The following is a 26,472-nucleotide window of genomic DNA, read 5'->3' on the forward strand; positions in this document are numbered from 1 at the left end:
GTTTCCTGAATTTCCTGTTTGTATTTCAGGATTCCAGGATCACAGTGTTTTGTTTTATCTATCTGCCTCACTATCTCGTTGTTTTTTCTTTCTTACACTCTCTTTTTCTTTCTTTCCTTCTTTCTTTATTTCTTTCACTCTCTCTTTCCTTCTGTGCCTCTTTCTTTACTTCCCTCTTTCTTTCTTTCTCCCTCTTTCTTTCTTATTTACTTTCTTTCTACCATTCCTTTTTTCTTTCTCTCTCTTCTGTCATTCTTTCTTACTTTCTTTCTATCTTTCTTTCGTTCTTTCTCCTCTTTCTTTTTTCTTTCTTCATTTCTTTCTACCACTCTTTCCTTCTCATTCTTTCAATCTTTCTTTCTTTCTTTCAATCTTTCAATCTTTCTTTCAATCTTTCTTTCAATCTTTCTTTCTTTCAATCTTTCTTTCTTTCAAACTTTCTTTCAATCTTTCTTTCAATCTTTCTTTCTTTCAATCTTTCTTTCAATCTTTCTTTCTTTCAATCTTTCTTTCAATCTTTCTTTCAATCTATTTTTCTTTCAATCTTTCTTTCAATCTTTCTTTCAATCTATCTTTCTTTCAATCTTTCTTTCAATCTTTCTTTCTTTCAATCTTTCTTTTTTTCGATCTTTCTTTCAATCTTTCTTTCTTTCAATCTTTCTTTCTTTCAATCTTTCTTTCAATCTTTCTTTCAATATTTCTGTCTTTCTTTCAATCTTTCTTTCAATCTTTCTTTCAATCTTTCTTTCAATCTTTCTTTCTTTCTTTCAATCTTTCTTTCAATCTTTCTTTCAATCTTTCAAACTTTCTTTCAATCTTTCCTTCAATCTTTCTTTCTTTCTTTCAATCTTTCTTTCAATCTTTCTTTCAATCTTTCTTTCTTTCAAACTTTCAATCTTTCTTTCTCTTTCTTTCTCTCTTTCTCTCTCTCTTTCACTCTCTCTTTCTCTCTCCCTTTCTCTCTGTTTATTTATTGCTCTGTGTCTATATCGATGTGTGCATCTATCACCTTTTGCACTATTCCACAGGTTGTTCCCCTGTGTCTATTCCCGTGAGCTATTTGACTGGCAGTCTGGACCCGAGCCGTTCATTTCTTTTTCCACTTTCTCTCCCCTTTTACTTTTCTTGCTATCCCTCCATGACCGTGCCCTCCTGTTGTTCTGCCTCCTTCCCTCTCTCCACTTTTGGATAGTCTACCCTCCCAAATCCCTACTACAATCCAACATAAAGAATAAGAGAAGTTATCCATTCCTTTTTATGACAACTTGACTAATGTTAACCCAGTGCCCTAATAAGTGACTTCAGTCTGTGTTGAAATCTCGGTTACTACAGCAACGTTCCTGTCATATCCATTATCTCCAAATCAATAACAAAGGCAATTAACAAAACACAATATCTCGGTATTTTGGAAGATCCGAACAGTGTGCACGAATCTAATTAGAACATGCTTACTCTCGCAGTTGCTCTTGTGATCAGTGGCCATGGGTGTACTGTCTGGTAACATTAACTACTCGAAGATCTTTATTGCTTGAAATGAGGAACTGCCGACACAGGGTTCAGCACACAGCTGTTTTTTCTCTAAAGTGCATATTTGATCATATTCGACATTTCTTTGACATTTTAAATACATGAAGTAGCAATTCACAGGATACAAACTGGATGATGTGCTCTAGTAGCTTATAATATAAATCGCACAGATGTTTCTCATGATCTGGACAATCTTATCGTACAATCTAAAAGCTTATTAAAGGAAGAAAGCAGAAGGTATGTGAGGCTGCTATAGACATACGTCAAAGACACATTGGCCCTGTATTTCCGATCGGTGGCTTTGTGCGTGCGGATGTCTCCGATCAGGAAAAATCTACGCATTAACCTGTTGGCTCTGTAGGTGCCGAGGATTGCGATCCTGGTTCTCTCCACTACAAAATGCGAGGAGGACCATGTATCCCAGGGACTCATGTGGTTCGGAGGCTTGCCCTGTTCAAAGTGCAGAGGCTTGTCCTGGATCGGCAATGTGGCAGACGGAAGGTAGTTAGACTCCCAAGGGGGGCGGATATTTATTATAAATGCTCTTCATCTCTAATATCTGCTACTTCTCATTACATTTATACACCTAAAACTTTAACTCTCTCTCTCTCTCTCTCTCTCTCTTTCTTTCTTTCTTTCTTTCTTTCATTCTCTCTTGACAAATGTTTGAGGAGGTTGGGCCTATACCCATTGGAGTTTAGAAGAATGAGAGGTGATCTTATTGAAACATATAAGATTCTGAGTGGGATTGCCATGTTGGATGCTGAGAGGATGTTTCCCCTAATGGGGGTATCTAGAACTAGGGGGCATAGTTTCAGAATAAGGGGTCGCCCATTTTAGACGGAAATGAGGAGGAATTTCTTCTCTCAGAGGGTCGTGAATCTTTAGAATTCTCTACCCCAGAGAGCTGTGGAGGCGGAGTCATTGAATATATTCAAGGCGGAGATTGACAGACATTTGAACTACAGGGGAGCCAAGGGGTATGGGGAGAGAGCGGGAAAGTGGAGTTGAGGGCAAGATTGGATCAGCCATGATCTTATTGAATGGCGGAGCCGGCTCGAAGGGCCGATTGGCCGATTCCTGCTCCTGGTACTTATGTTCTTATGTTTCTTATGATCTTTAACTCCCTCCTTCTTTCCTTCCTTCTGATTCTTTCTTTTTCTTTCTTTCCTTCTTTCCGTCTTTCTTTCTGTTGTTCTTTCGCTCTTTCTCTGTTTCTTTCTTTCTATCTTTTTCCTTTGCTCATTCTCTATTTCATTCTTTCTGTTTACGTGATTATCTCGATGTATCCGTCAATCTCTTTATCCCCCTGACTATCTTTCTTTCTTTCTTTCTGTTCACTTGATTACCTCGATGTATCCATCAATCTCTTTATCTACCTGACAATGTTTTTCTTTCTTTCTTTCTTTCTTCTTCTTAGTTTTTCTTTCCTTCTTTCCCTCTTTTTCTTCTGTCGATCATTCCCTCTTTCCTTGTTTCTTTCTTTCTTTTTTCTTTCTATCTTTTTTCATTCTTTCCTTCTTCTTTCTTTTTTCTTTTTTCTTTCTTTCCTTCCTTCTTACCATCTCCTTTTTTCTTTCTTTTTTCTCCTTTATTTCCTTCTTTCTTTCTTATTTGCTCTTTCTTTCTTTGGTTCTTTCTTTCTGTCTATATGACTATCTCGATGTATGCATCAATCTCTTTATCTACCTGACTTTCATTCTTTCTTTCATTCTTTCATTCTTTCATTCATTCTTTCTTTGTTTCTATCTCTTTCGTTATTTATTGCTTTTTAATTTATTTTTCTCTCTTCCTTTGTTTGTTTCTTTCTTGTGCTCATTCTCTATTTCTTACTTTCTCTTTCTTTCTTTGCAACTATCTCTTTTTGCAACAGTCTAGAACAAAATGTATTAACATTTATATCAACTACGAAACACAAAATGGCATTTCAAAATGTTTTTCTCGGTGTATACGATCTGTTTAATTATGTAGTAGTATAATTATGCTTGTTGTTGTCTGATAATTTTGATTCAATTTGAATTTTGTGCCATACCTGTACTGAATTACAAAGGTACACCTAATTCTGGGAAAGAAAATCTGATGGCAATTTCGGAAGTGATAACATGCGAGCTCTGGGAGCAGTTGGTTAATGCGACAAGTCAACCGGTTATTGATAGGCAAAAACTTTTCATTGATTCATTTTTTTTCTTTCAGTTCATTTCCAGGCGTTGTTCGGACAGAAAATAAAATGTATGTATGCGACATTAAAATGAATAGTCAATTCATTAATATAGTCATCAGTTAGCCGAAATTAATACTTCATAGTTGGAATTTCGTTTAACTCCAGGGCGCACTGATCTAATGCAGGAAGTGTTGTGCAACATCCCGCAATTGTTTCTTAAATTCTGATATTCAAAAAAAAAAATTGCACTTATTTGAATGGCGATCACGGCTTGTACGCGTTTTGTAAAATTGTATTTATTAACACTGTCCATCACTATTATTAGATAGGGCTCAACATTCATCTCGGGCGGGGCGCAAAACGGGCAGCATCGGATCAGCCGCCCGTAATACACAGCGCCTGATATTCAGTATTTGCGTGGATCAATTGGTTGGCGACCCTTTCGGGATGCCAAAGTCGCCGGCGCTAATTTTTGCGCCCCGTAAATGTTAGCGCCACTCCGCCGGAAATTCATTAGTAGTGTCCCAAGCAGAATGTGGAGAGCGACTGGAAGAGCCCCACCTCCTTCTTGGGCTGCCATAACGGATGATCGGGTGGCTATGTGCAACAGCATCACGTGCGTTGGAGCATACCGCTGCCTCATTGCAGGGTTCCTCCCCTGATTAATAGGGTGGAATCTAGCGCCGCACATATCGGGGCCCTGCTAGACCACCAGGGAGCGGGGTGCAGTTAAAACAATCTGGTATGCCCCTGTGGGCGCTAACGGGAGGCGCTAATCCACCTAATTTACCCGTTTCTAATATGACTGCTGTTGCACTTTCCTGTTGTGTTGTTTGAAACATCATGTCACTGTTACAGCAATTTAAAAATTGCACATTAATTCCAATGATCTACAAAGCGGAGAGCTCGCTATCTCCTGACACATTTACCATTTCAGTGCGGGGGCATACATTGGTAAAGGGCAGGTTGAACTTAGGTTATTGCAGTGATATTGATGTTAATTGATTGAAGCTTTTCGGTGCTTAAACTCTTTTGACTGTGCTTTCCTCAGATGATTTATCGAAGCCAATCTTCACTGTGAATCCACCATATGAAGTCATTTTAGATGGAGAGACAGTAACTATGACTTGTCGCTGTCAGTGTCCCCTCACAATGAACCGTTATTACCGAAGGCAAGGTTTATTCACGGAACTGGAAGCTCCTGAAGGACAATGTTATACCGCTTGTGAATTCATCGCAGATCATGGCTATCAAAATCGTTACTCATGTGTATGTCTACACTCAGAGAATGAACAATGGAGATCTTCAAGACCGAGCAACACTATTCAGATAATTATTCGAGGTATGTTAACAAAACCTATTCTCCCAATGGGATTAGAACAATTTGTGCTTACTCAGCAATCAAACGATCCAGTGGAACAGAAGGACACTTGCGCTGCAGTTATATTGGACCTTGGATGTTAGTTTTCAAACCCAACCTCTTTACATGGTGTGAGCGGATTTCTTAATGGTTACCAGCACAGCAAAGGGTTATCCGGTGACAATAACTCAACTTAAGATTCACACACGATTTTTTTTTCTATTAACAGGTTTAGTACATACACTTTTAACATTAATTTTATATAACTGTTCTACAAGGTTATATTATTTCACAGTAGAACCTTAGATTGGTTACAGCACAGAAGGAGGTCATTCGGCTTGTCGAGCCCATGCCAGCTCTCTTCAAGAGCATTTCAGCTATTCCCGCTCCTCCCGCAATTTCTCCATAGCCCTGCAATTTTTTTCCCTTCAGGTACTTATCCAATTCCATTTTGAAAGCCATGATTGGGTCTGCCTCCACCACCCTTTCAGGCAGTGCTTTTCAGATCTTGTTGCTCGTACATCAACATTCTGTATTGTCCAGTCAATGCACATTCCATCAGCAGATTCATACCCACACATGTTGACATTTCTCATACATCAATATTCAGTAGTTACTGGTCTTTGCACTGTAATTCAGACGCCTTGTATGCACACAAGTTTACACTTCTCGTAGATTAACATCCCATTGCTTAGTTTGCAATTGGGCCAGAAATTCGGGTCAGAGGCTTCCCGCGGGTGCAAGCCCCCGACCTGCACTCACCTAGCATGCCTGCCATTGTGCTGTGGGCCCGCGTGGGATCCCGATCCTGGGCCTCCTCCAGCTGCCGGCGTGCAGTCCTTGCATATCCCAGGGGTGCAGTTAGTTCAAAGCGTATCCTGGGATCACGTGGGCCATGGAGAGCCAATCGTAGCAGGGAATCTCTATTCATCAATTTGACAGGAAGACCTGTCAAATCTATGAAAAGAGATCAGCCCCAAAACCTAACTAAAACTTCAAATACATTTTTTAAAATCACATTTTTAAATAACTATAAATTACATAAATTAACTATTTTAAACAATAATTTTAATTAAAAAAAAATTAATTACAATTTTTAACGGGGCTAAAATTAAACTTACCTTTCTTTAAAGTATTTAAAAATAATAAACCTGTGGAAAAAATGTTTTAATTTTACATAATTCACCACTTTCTTTGTTAAAACCAGGCCTTATGTCTGCTTGTTATAAGCATAGCTGCTGGAGACTTACACTCCTGAGCAACCTGGAAAAAAACAGAATTTCCATGCATACACGCTGCCTCTCTGGCGCATGCGTTTGACCTCCGAACTCCTTCCTTCAAGGGAATGGAAGTTCCAGTTTCCGGTGCATGCACGAAACCGGCACTTCCGTTGGGCCTACGCATGAGTATCCAGCGCATACTTACCCGTGGGGACCCGAAAAGGTTAGTTGATGGGATGTTTATATTAAGGCAATACAATAAACATCAATCTTGAACACTGGCTGTTGCTAAGTGAAATCACTCTCTCGCTCTCTCTCTCATTCTCTCTCCAATGATGCCAACAGCATTTATTTGCTGTGTACTGAATGAACTATACATGAAAACCTTTCAGAAGCCGATTAATCCGAGTTCCAACAGAATCAGATAAATGGAACGTCGGCCTGGGAATGGGAGGTCATTTAAAGCGTTGAGCCAAAAGAAGGTCGGGTTTTGTAGATTGAATGGAGATGTTCAGGAAGCGGCTAACCAAAGGTGATTATTGAAAGCAGAAAAATAAAGACTGAATTAAATAACTTGCATAATAGAAAAAATCAGCACATTCTGGTTCACCCTGTGTCCCATCTGTCCTTTCCTTGAAATAATAATAAAAAGCGAAGTATGCATTGGAATGAAGGCGACAGATTTTGTTCCATTTTCACAAAAGTGTCCTGATATGTTATTGAGTAGACTTTTGACACACAATTTCATGCGGTATTTTTGATACAGATGAACTCCCGGAGCCGACTTTCTACATGGACCCACATTCCGGTGCAGTTTCAAATGGGGAAAATGTTGGCATTTCCTGCAAAGGCGACATTCGCTCAAGAGGGGGTACATTTCTATTGTACAAAGATCAGAAAATAAACCATGTACAGGCTCGCACTGTGACTGGCGATGAGCGGAATGTGACCTTCAACATAAATACCCGAAGCAAAGGCTTTGTGGGAAATTACAGTTGTCGATATCAAACAGATGTTGCAGGACGTTCGATAAATTCGCCATTCAGAAAAGATGTCCCGATTATGGAGACAGGTAGGGACCAACACATTTCAAAATGAGGTTGTGTGTTCTTGTATCTCAATGTCTGTCTCGTTCGCTCATATATTGTAAATATAGATGACCAATTCCCTTTAAAATCGAACTGAGACATACATATTTCGCTGCAGCTGTTAACTGGGGATCGTTCTGTTATCTGCTGGCTTAAAGTTCCCATTAGTTCTGCATAGCCTGCAGAGGCTGAACCCCTCCGCCTGTTATCCAGAAATAATGGTCACGAATTAAGAGCTGGAAGCGTTATTTAACGCTGTTTCTTCATAAGCGTTGAAACGCCAGAAAGCTCCTGAATTTGATTTCCATTCGCTTTGAGCGCCGTGCATCAGCAGCAAACATACCAGGGAATGGTCTCTGCATACATTCAGTGCTGCCTGATAGGGTGCACCACAGTTCTTGTGTCTGTCTCCACCAAGAGAACTGTGCAAAAGATTAATAATACATGAACCAGTCTGCGGCTGAGAAAATTCCCAGGGCAGAGGTACGAAAGCAGCGGTATCGGATATGCCGCCCGTCTTAATCAGCAGTCGAATATCTCGCCCATCGATATCTTCTGATTTTTAACTTGGGCACTCCTCCATTTTCTGCATGGTCTGATGGGCGTGGAAGGCCAACTCGGACTATCTGTGATCCATCCAAGTCAAGAGATCACAACTTGAATGATATTTACACGTTAAATATGGCGCAACGCAAATTCACTGTGATGCTGCCTGGTATGATGAGATAGAGATACGAAAAAATCCTTCAAATCTACAGGCTAGTTTTATTGGCCCAGATATTCTGATTCCTACGGGTGGGTATGCGCTGTGTACCCGCAGGAGTAAGACCTGCTTTTACCAGGATAAGAGTTCAAAAAAGAAAAAAACATTTCACTGATTTATCATTTTAAAATACTTTTTTAAAAAAGGTAAGTTTATATGTAGCCCTGTAAAAAACTTGAATTAGTTCTTTCAAAAAATTATTTTTTTGCTTAAAATACTTAATTTATTTTAATTTCAAATCATTTTAAAAATGTGTTTTTAAAAAAAAATTGTGGTAAACCACTGTTATAGTTATCACTGTATATTGTTCTCACTGTTCTCACTGTCACATCACTACACGAGGTCGCCTCTTGTCGCACTGTTATACCTGGGCTGACCACCTCCGACTCCGCCCATTACCTGCCCAGGTAAAAAGGTAGCTGACTGGCTAGTATTCCTCCCTGTTGGATCGGATCACCCACGAGGGTGGGCTCTGTTATTTAGCCAATAAAAACCTTCAGTTACGTTCTTAACTCGTCGCCTTTTATTGGACTAATTGATAGGCATATCAATTTTATTGACTAAATTTTAAAGATGTCTGATAATGAACAGCAACAGCAAGGAGCTCACCCAGCAGCACAGCAACAGCAGCCTCCAGACAACGGGCCACACCAGCCGGCTTGGCTGCAAGCCTTGAAACCGCCATACCTGGATCTAAACCCACAGGCACCAAACTCAGCCAACGACTTCAAACACTGGCTGGACTGCTTCGAATCGTACCTGGAGGAAGCCGTCGTCCCTCAGAGATCCAAACTAAGAGTCCTGAAAGCCCAAGCGAGCCCGAGAGTATATACACTCATCCAGGAGATGACTACGTACGACGACGCCATCAACCTACTGAAACAGCAGTACCGGAGCCCGGTAAACTACATGTACACTAGGCATCTCTTAAGATCTCGCCAGCAACAGCCAGGAGAATCGATAGCTGAATTTTCACGAGCGCTGAGACAACTCGGCAGGAACTGTGACTTTAAAGCGGTGACGGCTACTGCGAACATGGAAGACAATGTCCGCGACGCCTTGGTGAGAGGCCTACGTTCCGACTACACACGGCAAAGACTGCTTGAAGCTAAGGACATAGACCTGGACAAGGCCGAAGCCCTCGCCCTCACCCTAGAGGCCACCCAGCAAGACCAGGAAGCGTTTGCCAGGTACTATTCGCGACCCTGGGACTCGGGCCCGACCCCCACCCCACCACCCTTCACAGCGCTGCCCCCGGGACCTACCTCAGCGTCTGCATCACGGATCCGACCGGGCCCGCTAGCCCCGGTACCGGCCCCGACATCAGGCAACCCCGATCGGGCCGCTGGCTGCTTCTTTTGCGGCCAGAAGCATCCGAGGTCGCGCTGCCCAGCCAAAAACTCGACCTGCAAAACCTGCCTCAAGAAAGGCCACTTCTCCAAGGCCTGCAGAAGCAAATCCTCAGAAGCCTGCAGAGCCTCATGGAAAAACCAGGGGTGGCCATCTTTGTGCGGGGCAGCCGAAGCCTGCAGAGCCTCATGGGAAAACCAGGGGCGGCCATCTTTGTGCGGGGCAGCCGAAGCCTGCAGAGCCTCATGGGAAAACCAGGGGCGGCCATCTTTGTGTGGGGCAGCCGAAGCCTGCAGAGCCTCATGGGAACAGCAGGGGCGGCCATCTTTGTGCGGGGCAAACGATTTAAACAGAGCCTCATGTGAACTACGGGGGCCCCCATCTTCCCCGCCATCTTGTCATGACAACGACGTGCTCATCTACACCCTAGCTTCCGTGACCCTGGATCAAGCCCGCCTGCACCACCTGGCCAGCTCAATGATGGACATCAAAGTCAACGGCCACGCCACGACCTGCCTGTTCGACAGCGGAAGCACGGAGAGCTTCATCCACCCAGACACGGTGAGCCACTACTCCCTCCCCGTCCTGCCAACGCGCAGCCGCATCTCGATGGCATCGAGGTCGCACGCCACAGACATCAGCGGCTACTGTGTCGTGATATTGTCGGTTAAAGGGACAGAGTATAAAAATTTTAAACTCCTTGTAATCCCCCAGCTGTGCGCTGCCGTCATACTAGGGCTGGACTTCCAATCCCACCTCCAAAGTGTAACCCTAGCATACGGTGGACCCCTCCCCCCACTCACAGTCGACAACCAGCGAAAGTTAAACCGCCCACCGCGTAACACCTGCAGCCTATCCACCCTCAAGGTACCGCCACCTTCCCTGTTCGCTAACCTCACCCCCGACTGCTAACCTGTCGCTACTAAGAGCAGGCGGTACAGTGCTGGGGACAGAGCCTTCATTAGCTCTGAGGTGCAGCGACTCCTGAAAGAGGGCATTATTGAGGGGAGCAGCAGCCCCTGGCGTGCCCAGGTGGTGGTAGTCAAGACCGGCGACAAAAATCGCCTGGTTATCGACTACAGCCAGACCATAAACAGATACACCCAGCTGGACGCATACCCCCTCCCCCGCATATCGGACATGGTCAATGAGATTGCACAATACCGCGTATTCTCGACCATCGACCTCAAGTCGGCCTACCACCAACTCCCCATCAGCCCGGAGGACAGCCAGTACACCGCCTTCGAGGCGAATGGCCGCCTCTACCAATTCCTTAGGGTCCCCTTTGGTGTCACCAACGGGGTCTCGGTTTTCCAACGGGAGATGGACCGGATGGTTGACCAGAACGGACTACAGGCCACTTTCCCCTATCTCGATAACGTCACCATCTGCGGCCGCAACCGGCAGGACCATGACGTGAATCTGGAGAAATTCCTCCGTACGGCCCAACGGCTGAACCTCACCTACAATAAGGAGAAATGCGTGTTTAACACAGCGCGCCTTGCCATCCTTGGCTGTGTAGTAGAGAACGGAGTCATCGGCCCCGACCCCGAAAGAATGCGCCCCCTCATGGAGCTACCCCTCCCCCACTGCCCAAAAGCACTTAGGAGAACCCTGGGGCTTTTCGCCTACTATGCCCAATGGGTACCCAATTATGCGGACAAAGCCAGACCCCTCCTGAAAACCACATCCTTCCCCCTCACGGAAGAGGCGTGCACGGCCTTCTCCCTCATTAAGGGAGACATAGCCAAGGCCACAATGCACGCAGTGGATGAGTCAATCCCCTTCCAAGTGGAGAGCGATGCATCCGACTTCGCCCTAGCCGCTACCCTTAACCAGGAGGGTAGGCCGGTAGCCTTCTTCTCAAGGACCCTACAGGGCCCCGAGACCCGACACTCGTCGGTCGAGAAGGAAGCCCAGGCAATTGTGGAGGCAGTACGGCGCTGGAGGCACTACTTGGCAGGCAAACGATTTACCGTCCTCACCGACCAACGCTCGGTTGCCTTCATGTTGAATAACAAGCTGAGGGGCAAGATCAAGAACGACAAAATCTTGAGGTGGAGAATCGAGCTTTCCACCTATGATTATGAGATCTTGTACCGGCCCGGTAAACTGAACGACCCCCCTGATGCTCTTTCACGCATTACATGCGCCAGCGCGCAAAGTGATAGACTTCAGACCCTCCACAATGACCTCTGCCACCCCGGATTCACCAGACTCTACCATTTCATTAAGGCCCGCAACCTGCCATACTCCATCGAGGAGGTCAGGACCATGACCAGGAACTGCCAGATCTGTGCTGAGTGCAAACCGCACTTCTATAAGCCGGACAGAGCAAGCCTGATCAAGGCCACCCGCCCCTTCGAGCGTCTGAGCATCGACTTCAAGGGGCCCCTACCGTCATCCGACCGTAATGTGTACTTCCTCAACATCGTTGATGAGTACTCCCGTTTCCCCTTTGCCTTCCCCTGCCCAGACATGACCAGTAACACGGTCATTAAATGCCTGAACAAACTCTTCACCTTGTTCGGGTTCCCGAACTATATACATAGTGACCGGGGCGCCTCCTTCATGAGCGAGGAACTCCGTCAGTTCCTATTGGAGAGGGGTATTGCAGCAAGCAGGACCACCAGCTACAACCCCCGAGGGAACGGCCAGGTGGAAAGAGAGAACGCGACGGTATGGAAGGCCACCCTCTTAGCCTTAAAGTCTAAGGGCCTCCCAACCTCCCGCTGGCAAGAGGTCCTCCCGATTGCGCTGCACTCCATCCGGTCACTACTTTGCACTGCCATTAACACCAACCCCCATGCCCGAATGTTTGTCTTCCCCAGGAAGTCGACTACGGGAACCACCCTACCAACCTGGCTGACCTCTCCGGGACCCGTCTTGCTGCGAAAGCACGTGAGGGCCCATAAAACGGACCCCCTGGTCGAGAAGGTGAACCTCCTGCACGCCAACCCCCAGTACGCCTATGTGGCTTACCCAGACGGACGGGAGGACACTGTCTCCTTACGAGACCTCGCACCCTCACCCCCCCCTCCCAACCCCCCGAGTCCAGCCGAGGTAGACGGCATGCCGGAACCCCACGAGCCTTTGCCGACTACGCAGACACCAGCTTTAACACCGGATAATGTAACACCGCCGCTGCGACGATCGGAGAGGCTAACGAAGCCTCCGGACAGACTGACATACCAGAGCTGGTAATACACTTCACCCCGCCGGACTCTAATCTAAACAAGGGGTGAATGTGGTAAACCACTGTTATAGTTATCACTGTATATTGTTCTCACTGTTCTCACTGTCACATCACTACACGAGGTCGCCTCTTGTCGCACTGTTATACCTGGGCTGACCACCTCCGACTCCGCCCATTACCTGCCCAGGTATAAAGGTAGCTGACTGGCTAGTATTCCTCCCTGTTGGATCGGATCACCCACGAGGGTGGGCTCTGTTATTTAGCCAATAAAAACCTTCAGTTACGTTCTTAACTCGTCGCCTTTTATTGGACTAATTGATAGGCATATCAAAAATATTATTTAAAGTTTTGCTATGTTATTTCATTGATCTCCATTCATATATTTGACAGGTCTTCCCTCCTGCGATTGGTTCCCCAAGGCCCACGAGATCCAAGGGACGCTGCGATTGGAAAATACGGGCCATTATAAAAATGACAATTACAATGGCCCAGAAATTCAGGTCGGGGGCTTCCCGCGGGTGCAAGCCCCCGACCTGCACTTACCTAGCGCGCCGGCCATTGAGCTGTGGGCCCGCGTGGGATTCTGATCCTGGGCCTCCTCCAACTGCCGGCACACAGTGCTTGCGTATCCCAGGGGCGCAGTTAGTTCAATGCATCCCCTGGGATCATGTGGGCCATGGAGATCCAATGTTAGCAGGGAATGCTTCATTCATAAGTTTAACAGGAAGAGCTGTCAAACCTATAAATAGTTTAAGCCCCAAAATATCACTAAAATTTCAAATAATTTTTTTTTTCATGAAATTTTAAAAATAACTATGAATTACATAAAATAACTATTTTAAACAATGATTTAAATTTTTGAAAATTTAGTTACATTTTCTAACGGGGATAAAAATAAACTTACCTTTCTTTAAAGTATTTAAAACTAAAAAACCTGTGGAAAATTTTTATTTTATTTTAATTAATTCACCACTTACCTTGTTAAAAGCAAGCCTTCTGCCTGCTTTTTAAAAGTGTAACTCCTGGAGACTTACCTTCCCGGAGAAACCTGGGAAAAAAATGTAAGTTCGATGCGCACGCGCTGCCTCTCCGGGGCACGCGTTCCATCTGTGAACCCCTTCCTTTAAGGGAACAGAAGTTCCGGTTTCTCGTGCATGCGCAGTGCATGAACGAAATCGGCACTTCCATTGGGCCTACGGGTGAGTACCCCGTGCGTACTCACCCGTGGGGAACCGAATTTCTGGGCCTATGTTTTTTAAATTATGAAAGCACGGAAGTTGGCTTCTATGATAATTTAAAATCATGATAGAAGCAAACTAGTGTCAATAGTTAGGGGTCTATAAGAAAGTGTAGTAAATACAATATTAGAGGGGAGACAGCAGGAAAAGTCCCTCTATACAGAGAGATGTGAGGATATGGGGCTTAGAAATTTGACTCGGGCATTGGCGCAGAATGGGCGCCATATGGGCGGTATCGGTCTGCAATGGAATTGAATATCATGAGCATCATATAATGGACGGCCGATCTGATATCACCGATCCTGCGCCACCGCCCGAGTGTAATGTCGAGCGCAATGTAACTGGATCTCAAACGGGGCGTAAAATAAGCGAACAGTGCCATACTGATGTTTTCTTTGAATTTTCCACCCATGTTCAATTTCACCCCCATATAATCATACTCACATCAAATGAACTTAATTTCGGGCGTGAGGTAGAATGTGTCACTGACGCAAAGCAGTCAGTCAAGCAGAGAATATCATCTAGTGCCCTTTTATGCACTGGACATTCTGCTGGACGTAAACGCTGACATTTCTTGTGTGCTGATGAAATCTTAGCAATCTTCCATCTTTCTATCACTGTATAGGTGCAGATAACAGTTTATTGCTGAACATTGGCCTGGGATGTGCTGCTGGGCTCATCGTTTTACTGGTTGTGCCGCTGACCTGGTTCTTGATCGCGAAGAGAAGTAAGTGATCATGGGGGAAAAAAGTACGAATTTTCACATGAACTAGGATCGTTGAAAAGCTGGTCAGGCCTTTCAAACAGCCTGCAGTCCTCAGTCCAGCATTAAGATTGTGAAAGGTGACGGTAAGGCAAATGTTGAAGAGTTCTGTCTGCTTGCTTTGGAAAGGCTTCTCTGTCTAGTCGGATCTCCAGAATATATTGGCCCGGATATTGCGGGGCCGATGACGGCGTATGCACAGCGTACACACCATTGGAAGCCCTCAGAATGGCCCCGCAAGTTCCAGTTTTTGGCGTAACGCTGCGCATGCCCGATAAACCGGAATTGGCGACCTGTCGCGGTGATCATCGCATGTGCCATAAAAAAACTCTATTGCTGGAGCAGATTTGGATTTGACTATCTCGGGATTAAAAAGAAGCTGTGCGCATACGGGGTCCAGAATTGCTCTCTTTTTTCAAATGGTAGATATTTATTACATGCCCTTGCAATTTAAAACAAAATCCCATTGCTGATCTACAGTCCTGTCTGTCAAGCTCTGTCTTTTCACATTGCCTCAATCCGCTCACTCATCTTTGCATAGACCTTTTCTCTTTCTATTTGGACCTGAAATCGTGTCATTTGTTGGTCACTACTCCTGAGATGACTCATCTACTTCAGTGAGTGCCCAGGAAAACACTGACGCCTGGTAAAAGCAGGCACTGGCCCTGCTTTTACCAGCGTAAGGGTTAAAATAGATGTTAAATTACATTTTCTAAATGATAAAAATATACAAAAACCTTTAAAATTAACTCATCTAAATTTTGTCCTGAATTAAAATTATTTTTCAGACAATTCAATTTTTATTTTAAATGCTTAATTTGGAGCTTTTAATTAATTTTGAACATGAGAATATTTATTTTTATTAGAATTTTGTAAATTATTATTTGTTTGGGGATTTTTCATTTGCTTATGTGGATTCTCCCTTCTAATGTGTTTACGTAGGATTACAAAGGATATACGGCAAAGTAACAGGCCATTCAGCCCAGGCAGCCCATGCGAGTGTTTATGCTCCACTCGAGACTCCTCCCATCTTTCCTCATCTAACTCTATCAGCGTAACCCTCTATTCCCTTCTCCCTCATATGCTTGTCCAGCCTCCCTGAAATATATCTATACTATTCGCTTCAACCACTCCCTGTGGTAGCGAGTTCGTCATTCTCGCCACTCTTTTGGTAAAGAAGTTTCTCCTGACTCCCCTGTTTGATTTCTTGGTGACTATCTTATATTGATGGCTTCCAGTTATGTTCTTCCCCACAAGTGGATTCATTTTCTCTATAACCACTCTTTCGAAATGTTTCATAATTTTAAAGACCTCTATTAGGTCACCCCTCAGCCTTTTTTTTCAAGAGAAACGAGACCCAGCCTGTTCATCCTTTCCTGATATGTAAACCCTCGCCTTTCTGGTATCATCCTTGTAAATCTTCTCTGCACCCTCTCCAGTGCCTCTATATCCTTTTTATAATATGGCAACCAGAACTGTACGCAGTACTCCAAGTGTGGTCTAACCAAGGTTCGATACAGGTTTAGCATAACTTCCCTACTTTTCAAGTCTATCCCTCTAGAAATAAACCCAATGCTTGGTTTGCTTTTTTATACGCTTGTTAACCTGTGTCGCAACTTTTAGAGATTTGTGAATTTGTACTGCGAGACCCTTTAATCCTCTACACGACCGAGCCTCGCATCCTCCAAGTGACCAGTGACCTCCCCACAATCCCTCCCAAAATGTAGTACATCATATTTTTCCGTGTTGAACTTCATGTGCCAATTATATGCCCATTCTCCAAATTTACTGACGTCCCCCTGTAATTTGTTGCAGTCCTCCTCAGTATTGACTATCCCCCCCAATTTCGTGTCATCCACAAACTTAGAAATAGTGTTTTTGATTCCAAAGTCTAAATCGTTAATGTAAATTGTGAACAGCAGTGGTCCCAGCACTGATCCTTCTGGAACACCACTACCCACCTTCTGCCACTGTGAATAGCTACCCTTTACCCTTGATAGTGTCATCTGTGGTTCAGTTCGCCTGAGTCCGTAGGTTGTGGGTTCAAGTCCCACTCCAGATACTTGAGCACAAAAATCTAGGCTGACAGTCCTCAGTGTAGTACTGAGGGAGTGCTGCACTGTCGGAGGTGCCGTCTTTCAGATGAGACATTAAGCCGAGGCCCCGTCTGCCCTCTCAGGTGGACGGAAAAGATCCCACAGCCACTATAGAAACATAGAAACATGGAGTAGGCCATTCAGACTTTCGAGCCTGCTCCGCCATTCAATATGATGATAGCTAATCATGTATCTCAATACCATATTCCCATTCTCTCCCCATACCCCTTGATGCCTTTTGTGTCTAGAAATCGATCTATCTCCTTCTTAAATAGATTCAGTGACTTGTCCTCCACAGCCTTCTGTGGTAGAGAATTCCACAGGTTCACCACCCTCTGAGTGAAGACATTTCTACTCAGTTCAGTCCTAAATGTCCTATCACATACCCTGAGACTGTGACCCCTCGTTCTAGACACACCTGCCATTCTGAGTAGCTACACGTTACTCCTACTCACTGCTTCCTGTCCTGAAGACAGCCAGCAATCCATTCAGCCACTTGTCCCCTGACTCCGCATTCTCTGATCTTGTTCATCAGCCTATTATTGGGTGCTGATCTGACTCATGGGAATCGAGGGACGCTTCCTAACCACTTGCCTACCTGGGATCCGTGGGCCTTTATGCAGCCTGAGGACGCAATGACTCCGACGCCCGTGACATAAGAACATAATAAGTAAGAGCAGGAGTAAGCCATATGGCCCCGAGAGCCTTCTCCGCCATTCAATAAGATCATGGCTGATCATCGACCTCTACTATACTTTCCCGCCCAATCTCCATATCCCTTGATTCCACTAGAGTCCAAATATCTATCGATCTCGGCCTTGAATATACTTACCAACTCAGCATTCACAGCCCTCTGGGGCAGAGAATTCCAAAGATTCACCGCCCTCTGAGTGAAGAAATTCCTCCTCATCTCAGTCTTAAATGGCCAACCCGTTATCCTGAGGCTATGACCCCTAGCTCTAGACTCCCCAGCCAGGGGAAACAACCTCTCAGAATCTACCCTGTCAATCCCCCACAGAATCTTGAATGTTTCAATGAGATCACCTCTCATACTTCTAAACTCCAGAGAGTATCGGCCCATTCTACACAATCTCTCACCATAGGCAGCCCTCTCATCCCAGGAATCAATCTAGTGAACCTTCGATCCACCACCTCCAAGGCAAGTATATCCTTCCTGAGAGCCAGCAGGTACTTTTGGATTTATTTTTCGGGTTGGAGGCGTACTCCGGAGGTACACATCCGACCGCAAATTTAGGCCCAATATTATTTAAGGTGGTAATAGCTTCCGATTTTGTTGTCAATATTTTGGGGTAGGAAGAGACGAATTTCTAGACCTATAACAGCAAGCAGTTCGCGTTGTTGGTGAGGTAACCAAGTAGAGGAAACTGTTTTTTTCTTTCTCATTCCATATTTTCTTGCACCTTTTGTGCGTATGCACGTCTCCATTCCTTGATTTCTTCTGGGAAGGGTGCATATTAAACAATTGAATCTACTTCACTTGTATTAATATTCAACAGTGGAAATTTTGATAGTTTGGGTCACTTTATTGCGAAATTTAACATAGTGATTTATATGTTCCCGTTGTTAACCTTGCAGGACAATTAAGAAGGCAAAATATTGAGAGGTGAGAATACCATGAGACACATTTTATTTTGATACTCATAGTTTTCTGCAAATTATGACATTATACTTTAATCACTCAAGTTCATTGCAACTTAGGTACTGGTGCAGAGAATAAACATTAATTTGGGGCTATGTTTAGGATAATATAACATTTCTGTGTATGTTACAAAAGGGCGGCCTCTGCAGGTGGAGTCACGAGTCACGACGACGCTGATAACACGTGTAAGTGCAGTGTTGCTTTAATGAATAAGGTTAAAAATAATGGGCCAGAATATGCCATGGAAATGTACAGCACGTTTGGAATTTCCACATGCGAATGCACGTGCACAACATCCCGAAATTGCTATCTGTTCCATTCCGACTTGACAGATGATTTGCACCGATGGGGATATTCTAAGTACTGGCCAAAGAGTAGGGGCTAATTGCTCAGCAACATTACAATTTTAACAGCTTATGCAAACGGGCACAGGGCCTGACACATACCGCCTGACAATTCCAAAGATTTCTAAAAGCTGTATGTGGCCGGAAATGGAAGCATTTTCGGATTTTGTCCAGGCAATGTTTCTAATGTCCGAGAAAAGCTCCAAGGAAGTGCTTGGTACATTGAGCTAAGTGCGCATTGTGTTCGGAGTAGTTACGCCACCGACCGTAAGATCCAGGTCAATATGATTCTAGGTGACGCTAACAGCGACAGATATCTTAATAGCTTAATTTGTAATACTCGTACCTGGATTGGCTTTTAGTTATTAATGCACTGGTGTAACTAATATGGAATAAAAAACGCAAAATAATACCCTGCATACGATTGAATTAGATACAATGCGGGTGAAATTTGACAAGGGCCTGGAAACAAACAGGCGGATTCGCATTTTTTTTTTATTCGTTTATGGGATCAGGGCATCGCTGGCAATGCCAGCATTTATTGCCCATCCTTAGTTGCCCTTGAGATGGTGATGCTGAGCCACCTTCTTGAACCGCTGCAGTCCGTGTGGTGAAGGTCCTCCCACAGAGCTGTTAGGGAGGGAGTTCCAGGAATTTGACCCAGCGAAGATGAATGATCAGTGATATACTTCTAAGTCAGGATGGTGTGTGACTTGGAGGGGAACTTGGAGGTGGTGGTGTTCCCATGCACCTGCTGCCCTTGTCCTTCTAGGTGGAAGAGGACGCGGGTTTGAAAAGTGCTGCCAAAGAAGCCTTGGCGAGCTGCTGCAGTGCATCTTATAGTTGGTATACACTGCAGCCAAGATATGCCAGTGATGGAGGGAGTGAATGTTTAAATGGTGGATGGGGTGCCAATCAAGAAGGCTGCTTTGTCTTGGATGGTGTCGAGCTTCTTGAGTGTTGTTGGAGCTGCACTCATCCAGGCAAGTGGAGAGTATTCCATTACAATCCTTAGTTGTGCCTTGTCGATGGTGGAAAGGCTTTGGGGAGTCAGGAGTTCAGACACACGCCGCAGAATATCTAGCCTCTGACCTGCTCTGGTTGCCAGAGTATTTATGTGGCTGGTCCAGTTAAGTTTTTGGTTAATGGTGACCCCCAGGATGTTGATAGTGGGGGATTCAGCGATGGTAATGCCGTTGAATATCAGCAGTTGTACGACACGTCCGATATTCCAATCTAATCAAGTTAATGGAACTGCATTTCGACTTGAGCGGATTACAGATGACAGGAGCGATAATGCATTTTTTACGTCCCGCCCATGTACAAATTTGTCCCCCAAATATGTGAAACAATTAATAATGTCATGGAGTCAAATTTAGTGCTTTGGAGCCTGGCTACCCGGCATCTTCTGAGCGGGATGGAAAAGGAAATAGCTCCATGGAAGGGATGCATGCCTACATAAGAACACAATAACATAATAAATAGGAGCGGGATTAGGCCATTCGGCCCCCGAGCCTGCTCCGCCTGTCCATGAGATCATGGCTGATCATCGACCTCAACTTCACTTTGCCACCTTATCTCCATCTCCCTTGTTTCCATTAGAGTCCAAAAATCTTTCATAAGAACATAATAAATAAGAGCAGGAGTAGGCCATACGGCCCCTCGAGCCTGCTCCGCCATTCAATGAGTTCATGGCTGATCATCCAAACTCAGTACCCTGTCCCTGCTTTCTCCCCATATCCCTTGATCCCTTAGCCTTAAGAAATATATCTAACTCCTTCTTGAATATATTTAATGAATTGGCCTCAACTGCCTTCTGTGGTAGAGAATTCCACAGGTTCACCATTCGCTTGGTGAAGAAATTCCTCCTCATCTCAGTCCTAAATGGCTTAACCCTTATCCTTAGACTGTGACCCCTGGTTCTGGACTCCCCCGCCATCGGGAACATCCTTCCTTCATCTAGTCTGTCTAGTCCTGTTCGAATTTTAAAAGTTTCAATGAGATCCCCTCTCATTCTTCTAATCTCCAGCGAGTATAAGCCCAATCGACCCAATCTCTCCTCATACGTCATTCCAGCCATCCCAGGTATCAGAACATAAGAGCATAAGAAATAGGAGCAGGAGTGGGCCATTCGGCCCCTCGAGCCTGCTCCCCCCATGCAATAAGTCCATGGCTGAACATCGACCTCAACTCCACTTTCGCGCCAGATCTCCATATCCCTTGATTCCCCTAGATTCCAAACATCTATCTACTCAGCCTTGAAGATGCTCTATGACTGAGCATCTGCAGCCATCTGGGGTAGAGAATTCATAGATTCAAAACCCTCTGAGTGAAGAAATTCCTCCGCATTTCGGCCTTAAATGGCCGACCCCTTATTCTGAGTCTATACCCGTTAGTTCTAGACACTCCAGCCAGGGGAAACAACCTCTCAGCATCTACCCTGTCAATCCCCTACAGAATCTTGTATGTTTCAATGAGATCACCTCTCATTCTTCTAAACTCCAGAGAGTATCGGCCCATTCTACACAATCTCTCATCATAGGACAGTCCTCTCATCCCAGGAATCAATCTAGTGAACCTTCGCTGCACCGCCTCTAAGGCAGGTATCTCCTTCCTTAGATAAGGAGACCAAAACTGTGCACAGTACTCCAGGTGTGGTCTCACCAAGGCCCTGTACAACTGTAGCAAGACTTCCTTGCTCTTATACTCCAACCCCCCTTGCAATAAAGGCCAATATTCCATTTCCATTACATATTGCTTGCTGTACCTTTATTCTAGTTCTCTGTGTTCCTTGCACGTGGACATCCAAATCATTCTGAACACCAACATTTGAAAGTTTCTCATCGTTTATAAAATATTCTGTTTTTCTATTCTTCCGACCAAAGTAAATAACCTCACATTTCCCTACATTATAGTTCGTCTGCCATCTTAATGCCCACTGAATTAATCTATCTGTATCCCTCTGCATACTCTTTTAGTTCTCCTCACAGCTTACTGTCCCACTTTGCATTGTATCGTGATCAATTTTGGATTCATTGAAAAACATAAGAACATAAGAAATAGGAGCAGGAGTAGGCCAATCGGCCCCTCGAGCCTGCTCCACCATTCAATAAGGTCATGGCTGATCTGATCCTAACCTCAAATCTACTTTCACTCTCCATCCCACCCAAACCCATGTGATCTCCCGGGGAGGCGAAAAATCAGTTAAAAAACCCAATGGCCAATTTGGGAGAAAATCTGGGAAATTCCTCTCCGACCCATCTAGGCGATCGAAACTCGTCCAGGAGATCATTCTATCCCTGTATTTCCTACAGTACTTACCTTCTGTAAAAGGTGATCTCCACCCCAGCCAGGAACAGGCCCAATTTACTCTTGAAGGACACCGAGCTGGCAGCATGTTCGATGTCTCCACTAATCCCTGTGAATAGAACCATCTCCTGAAATCAACACAGAATTAGAACACAAGAAGTAGGAGCAGGACCAGGCTACACGGCCCCTGGGCCCGCTCCGCTACCCACAGGGCCATGACCGTTCTGAACGTAGACTCATGTCCAATTTGCTGCCCGCTCCCTGTAACCCCAAATTCCCTTTACTTCTCGGAAACTGTCTATTTCTGTTTTAAATTTATTTAATGATGTAGCTTCCACAGATTTCTGGGGCAGCAAATTCCACAGACCTACTACCCTCTGAGTGAAGAAGTTTCTCCTCATCTCAGATTTGAATGAGCAGCCCCTTATTCTAAGATTATGCCCCCTCGTTTTAGTTTCACCCATCATTGGGAACATCCTCACTGCATCCACCCGATCAAGCCCCTTCACAATCTTATATGTTTCAATAAGATCGCCTCTCATTCTTCTGAACTCCAATGAGTAGAGTCCCAATCTACTCAACCTCTCCTCATATGACCACCCCCTCATCACCGGGATTAACCGAGTGAACCTTCTTTGTACTGATTCGCGAGCAGGTATGTCTTTTCTTAAGTATGGACACCAAAACTGTATGCAGTATTCCAGGTGCGGTCTCACCAATACCTTGTAAAACTGCAGCAATTCCTCCCTGTTTTTATATTCTATCCCCCTCGCAATAAAAGCCAACATTCCATTTGCCTTCTTGATCACTTGCTGCACCTGCATACTAACTTTTTGAGTTTCGTGCACCAGAACCCCCTGAACCCTTTGTACTACAGTACTTTCCAGTTTCTTGTCATTAAGATAATAACTTGCTCTATGATTTTACCTTCCAAAGCGCATAACCTCACACTTTCCAGTATTGTATTCCAACTGCCAAATCTCTGCCCACTTACTTAGCCTGTCTATGTCCCTTTGCACGTTTTTTATGTCCTCCTCACTCACTACTTTCCCTCCCATCTTTGTATCATCTGCAAACTTTGATATGTTACACTCGGTCCCCTCGTCCAAATCGTTAATATAGATTGTAAAGAGTTGGGGACCCAGCACTGACCCCTGCGGAACACCACAAGTTACTGATTGCCAGTATGAGAATGAACCATTTATCCCAAATCTCTGCTTTCTGTTAGATAGCCAATCCTCCACCCATGCCAGAATATTACCTCCAATCCCGTGATTTTTTATCTTGAGCAATAATCTTTTGTGTGGCACCTTGTCAAATGCCTTTTGGAAGTCTAAAAACACTACGTCCACTGGTTCCCCTTCATCCACCCTGTATATTACTTCCCCAAAGAACTCAAGCAAATTTGTCAAACATGACTTCCCCTTCATAAAAGCATGCTGACTTTGTCCTATTAAATTATTTTTATCCAAATATCCCATTACTGTCTCCTTAATAATGGACTCTAAAATTTTACCAACCACAGATGTTAGGGGGGAAGTGTACAGCCAGACAGAGTGAATACACACGCTGAAGATGGGCTGCTGAATTTTTAGTGTTTTTAGTGTTTAAAGTGGGGAAAAAAAGGTTCATTTCAAGTTTAAAAAGGTTTTAAAGTTAAATTTAGTTCTGGTTAAGTTAGTTCAGTTTTGTTTAGTTAAGTTTAAGTTTAGTTTAGTCTAGATTAAGTAAGGAAGGAAAAGACCACCAAAGAGACCACTAAAGGAAAAAAAAAACAAGAGGAAATTAGAAAAAAAATGCCAAAGAAAAAAAAGAAATAAGGGAAAAAAAAATATACAAACCAAAGAACAGCGGCCGCACGGGGCCACAGCAGCAGCAGAAGCGAGGTGACTCGGCCGCATCGGGAACCGAGGCGCGGTGACTCGGCGAAGGCCGCACGAAGACGCAGCGGCAGCCGGAGCGAGGAGACTCGGGGAGGCCGCTTCGGGAAACGAGGCAAATCGGGGAGGCCGCACGGAGACGCAGCGGCAGCCGGAACGAGGTGACTCGGGGAGCCCGAGCGGCAAACGAGACACGGCCCGAGCGACGACCGCAATCCAGCACCCGAGCGACGGCCGCAGTCCAGCACCTGAGCGACGGCCGCATTCCAGCACCCGAACGGCGAACGAGGCACAGCCCGAGCGGCGGCTGGGATAGAAAGCTCGGGAAAGGCCCGAGGAGCCAGGCCCAGAGACCTCTGAGGAGAAGGGGAGCAACCAGAAGGCTTCCAGAAGCAAACCAAGACTGTGAGTACAGGGACCAGGGAGGGAGACTGAAGCCAGGGAAAGGTCCGAGGAGCCAGGCCGAGACAGGGGCACAGAGACCTCTGAGGGGGAGGGGAACAGCCCGAAGGCACCGGGAAACAGCGGCTCACAGACCCAGACCTGAGAAGGGTGAACCCAGAAGCCGAGGCCCAGGGACCACGGGGTCGGAGAGGGGGACCGGGAAAGTTCACGAACAGGGAGAGGGAAACACCAAACCCGGGGCCACAGAAAAGCTTATTCTAAGATCAACAATACTTTACCAAAAATGAGCGAATCAGAAGATCCACAACAGCCCCGCTTCCAGATTCCCCCCAACACCGCAAAAAAAGCTATAAAAGCGATCAAGCATGAGCAGATGAGAGAAAAACCAGAAACACTTTTTGCTGACTGTTACAACAATGGGACAAAAAGTAACCTCATTTTCTACTCAGATCAGCCAGCGGCTTGGATCACAGCAATAAAATCACACTATACCAATGTTAAGCTAGAAAATACCGCAAATGGGTCCATAATGAAAATTAACACACCAGGAGACAGTTCAACCACGACGGTCAACGCGTACAATACCGGAACAATATTAGTGCAAGGCAACCTCGACAAATTTGCAACGGCCTTCAGGACACTGAAAAGATTAACTAAGGGGGGAAGGAACAGCCCCAGAGTGGCCCGCACTCCCCCCAACATTGACAACTTACCAGGAGAAAATCTGCCTGGTCAGGAGGTGAACGAGCCACACAGTTCAAACCAGACACTAACCCCGGGGAACCACAGCCACACGATACAACTGACAAACCCCAGCATAACTACCAGGGAGGAAGCCACACATAGTCCCCCTACCATTCCCAGCTCACCAAGAGAAGAGCAGCATAGCCAGGAAGTGAGTGAGCCCTCCAGGGCCGACCAGCCTAGCCAGGAAGTGAGTGAACCTTCTAGGGCCGACCAGACACATACCCCGGGATCACACAGCCAGATACAACCAAAAGATAAATTTAATCAATTAGAGATAGAGATGGTTAAACTTAGAGAGGAGTTCCTCAAAATGAATGACGATCAAAATCAGGAGAGGGAGAGACACAAGAGAGAGCTGAAGCTACTTGAGAACCAGGTGAATCTACTTAGGAATCAGGTGAAAGAGCTGCAAGAAAAAGAAGAGAGCCATAGAGGAGAGATAACACCATTAGACCAGCAACCAGAGGCTAGAGATAAGACAACACAGAGCCGGACGGAACGGCTGCACTCCCACATGGAACAAAAGCAACAGACACACAATACAAGGGGTGCCACACAGACCGACCAGCATACTGATTCGCAATCTTCCCCCACCACCGTGGAACCACAAGCGAGCCGCTCACAAGAGGTACGCACACACCAGACACCCCAGCCCAGCACACACACTATGAGTCCAAGCGAAAGCCACCAGACAGTAAACACAAACAAGGCTGACGTCGTAATACTCATAGACTCAAATGGGAAATTTCTATGGGAGAAAAAGCTATTCCCTAGAAGTAAAGTAGAAAAGATCTGGTGCCCAACAACAAACAGAGCCATGGGATGGCTGACCAAAGCCAGATGAGGCTCCCCCCAACACATAATAATACACACGGGCACAAATGACCTAAAGACCCAACAGAAAGAAGTAGCAACATCGCTCAGAGCAATGATTAGGAAGGCAAGCAATACATTTCCAAACACTAGAATCACTGCCACAATATTGCCGAGAACAGACTTCAACAACAACACAATTCATGAGATAAATACCAGCATAGCAAGAGACTGCGAATCAAACCACAACGTACACCTGGCCCAACACCCCACCCTCGATGAGGAATGTCTTTACGACCACGTCCACATCCAAAGGCAAAGAATATCGATCTTTGCTAAAGCCCTGAAGGACGTCGCTTTTAATCGGGTCCATACCCAGACTCCAAGAGGACCCCCCCCGACCACCAGAGATCAGCGGGGTACATATCAGGAACACTACAAGGACCACCAACACACCAACCGAGACCAGAGAGGATCCCCATGCAAAACAATAATATCAGACCTGCACCACTCCTGTCCCACAGGGGAATGGGACCGCTCCCAGCCAGACAG

The 26,472-nt window shown here is 45.3% G+C and overlaps 1 protein-coding gene across 1 annotated transcript in view; it reads left to right on the forward strand.

Annotated features, from left to right (window-relative positions):
• Positions 1-4,732: 4,732 nt before the first annotated feature.
• LOC147084929 (immunoglobulin superfamily member 1-like) overlaps positions 4,733-26,472 on the forward strand; it is a gene marked incomplete at its 5' end in the record, with an annotated part of 29,808 nt that continues 8,068 nt past the window's right edge. Inside the window, 5 exons of the mRNA XM_085979377.1 lie at positions 4,733-5,030; positions 7,035-7,340; positions 14,529-14,630; positions 18,359-18,386; positions 18,558-18,607. Of these exons, the coding sequence (XP_085835503.1) occupies positions 4,733-5,030; positions 7,035-7,340; positions 14,529-14,630; positions 18,359-18,386; positions 18,558-18,607 (784 nt within the window). The remainder of the gene's footprint in view (positions 5,031-7,034; positions 7,341-14,528; positions 14,631-18,358; positions 18,387-18,557; positions 18,608-26,472) is intronic.

The sequence above is a fragment of the Somniosus microcephalus genome, unplaced genomic scaffold (genome assembly GCF_052327205.1).
Source record: "Somniosus microcephalus isolate GS21.2 unplaced genomic scaffold, FLI_Smic_1.0 unresolved_chr9, whole genome shotgun sequence".
Taxonomy (NCBI): Eukaryota; Metazoa; Chordata; class Chondrichthyes; order Squaliformes; family Somniosidae; genus Somniosus; species Somniosus microcephalus.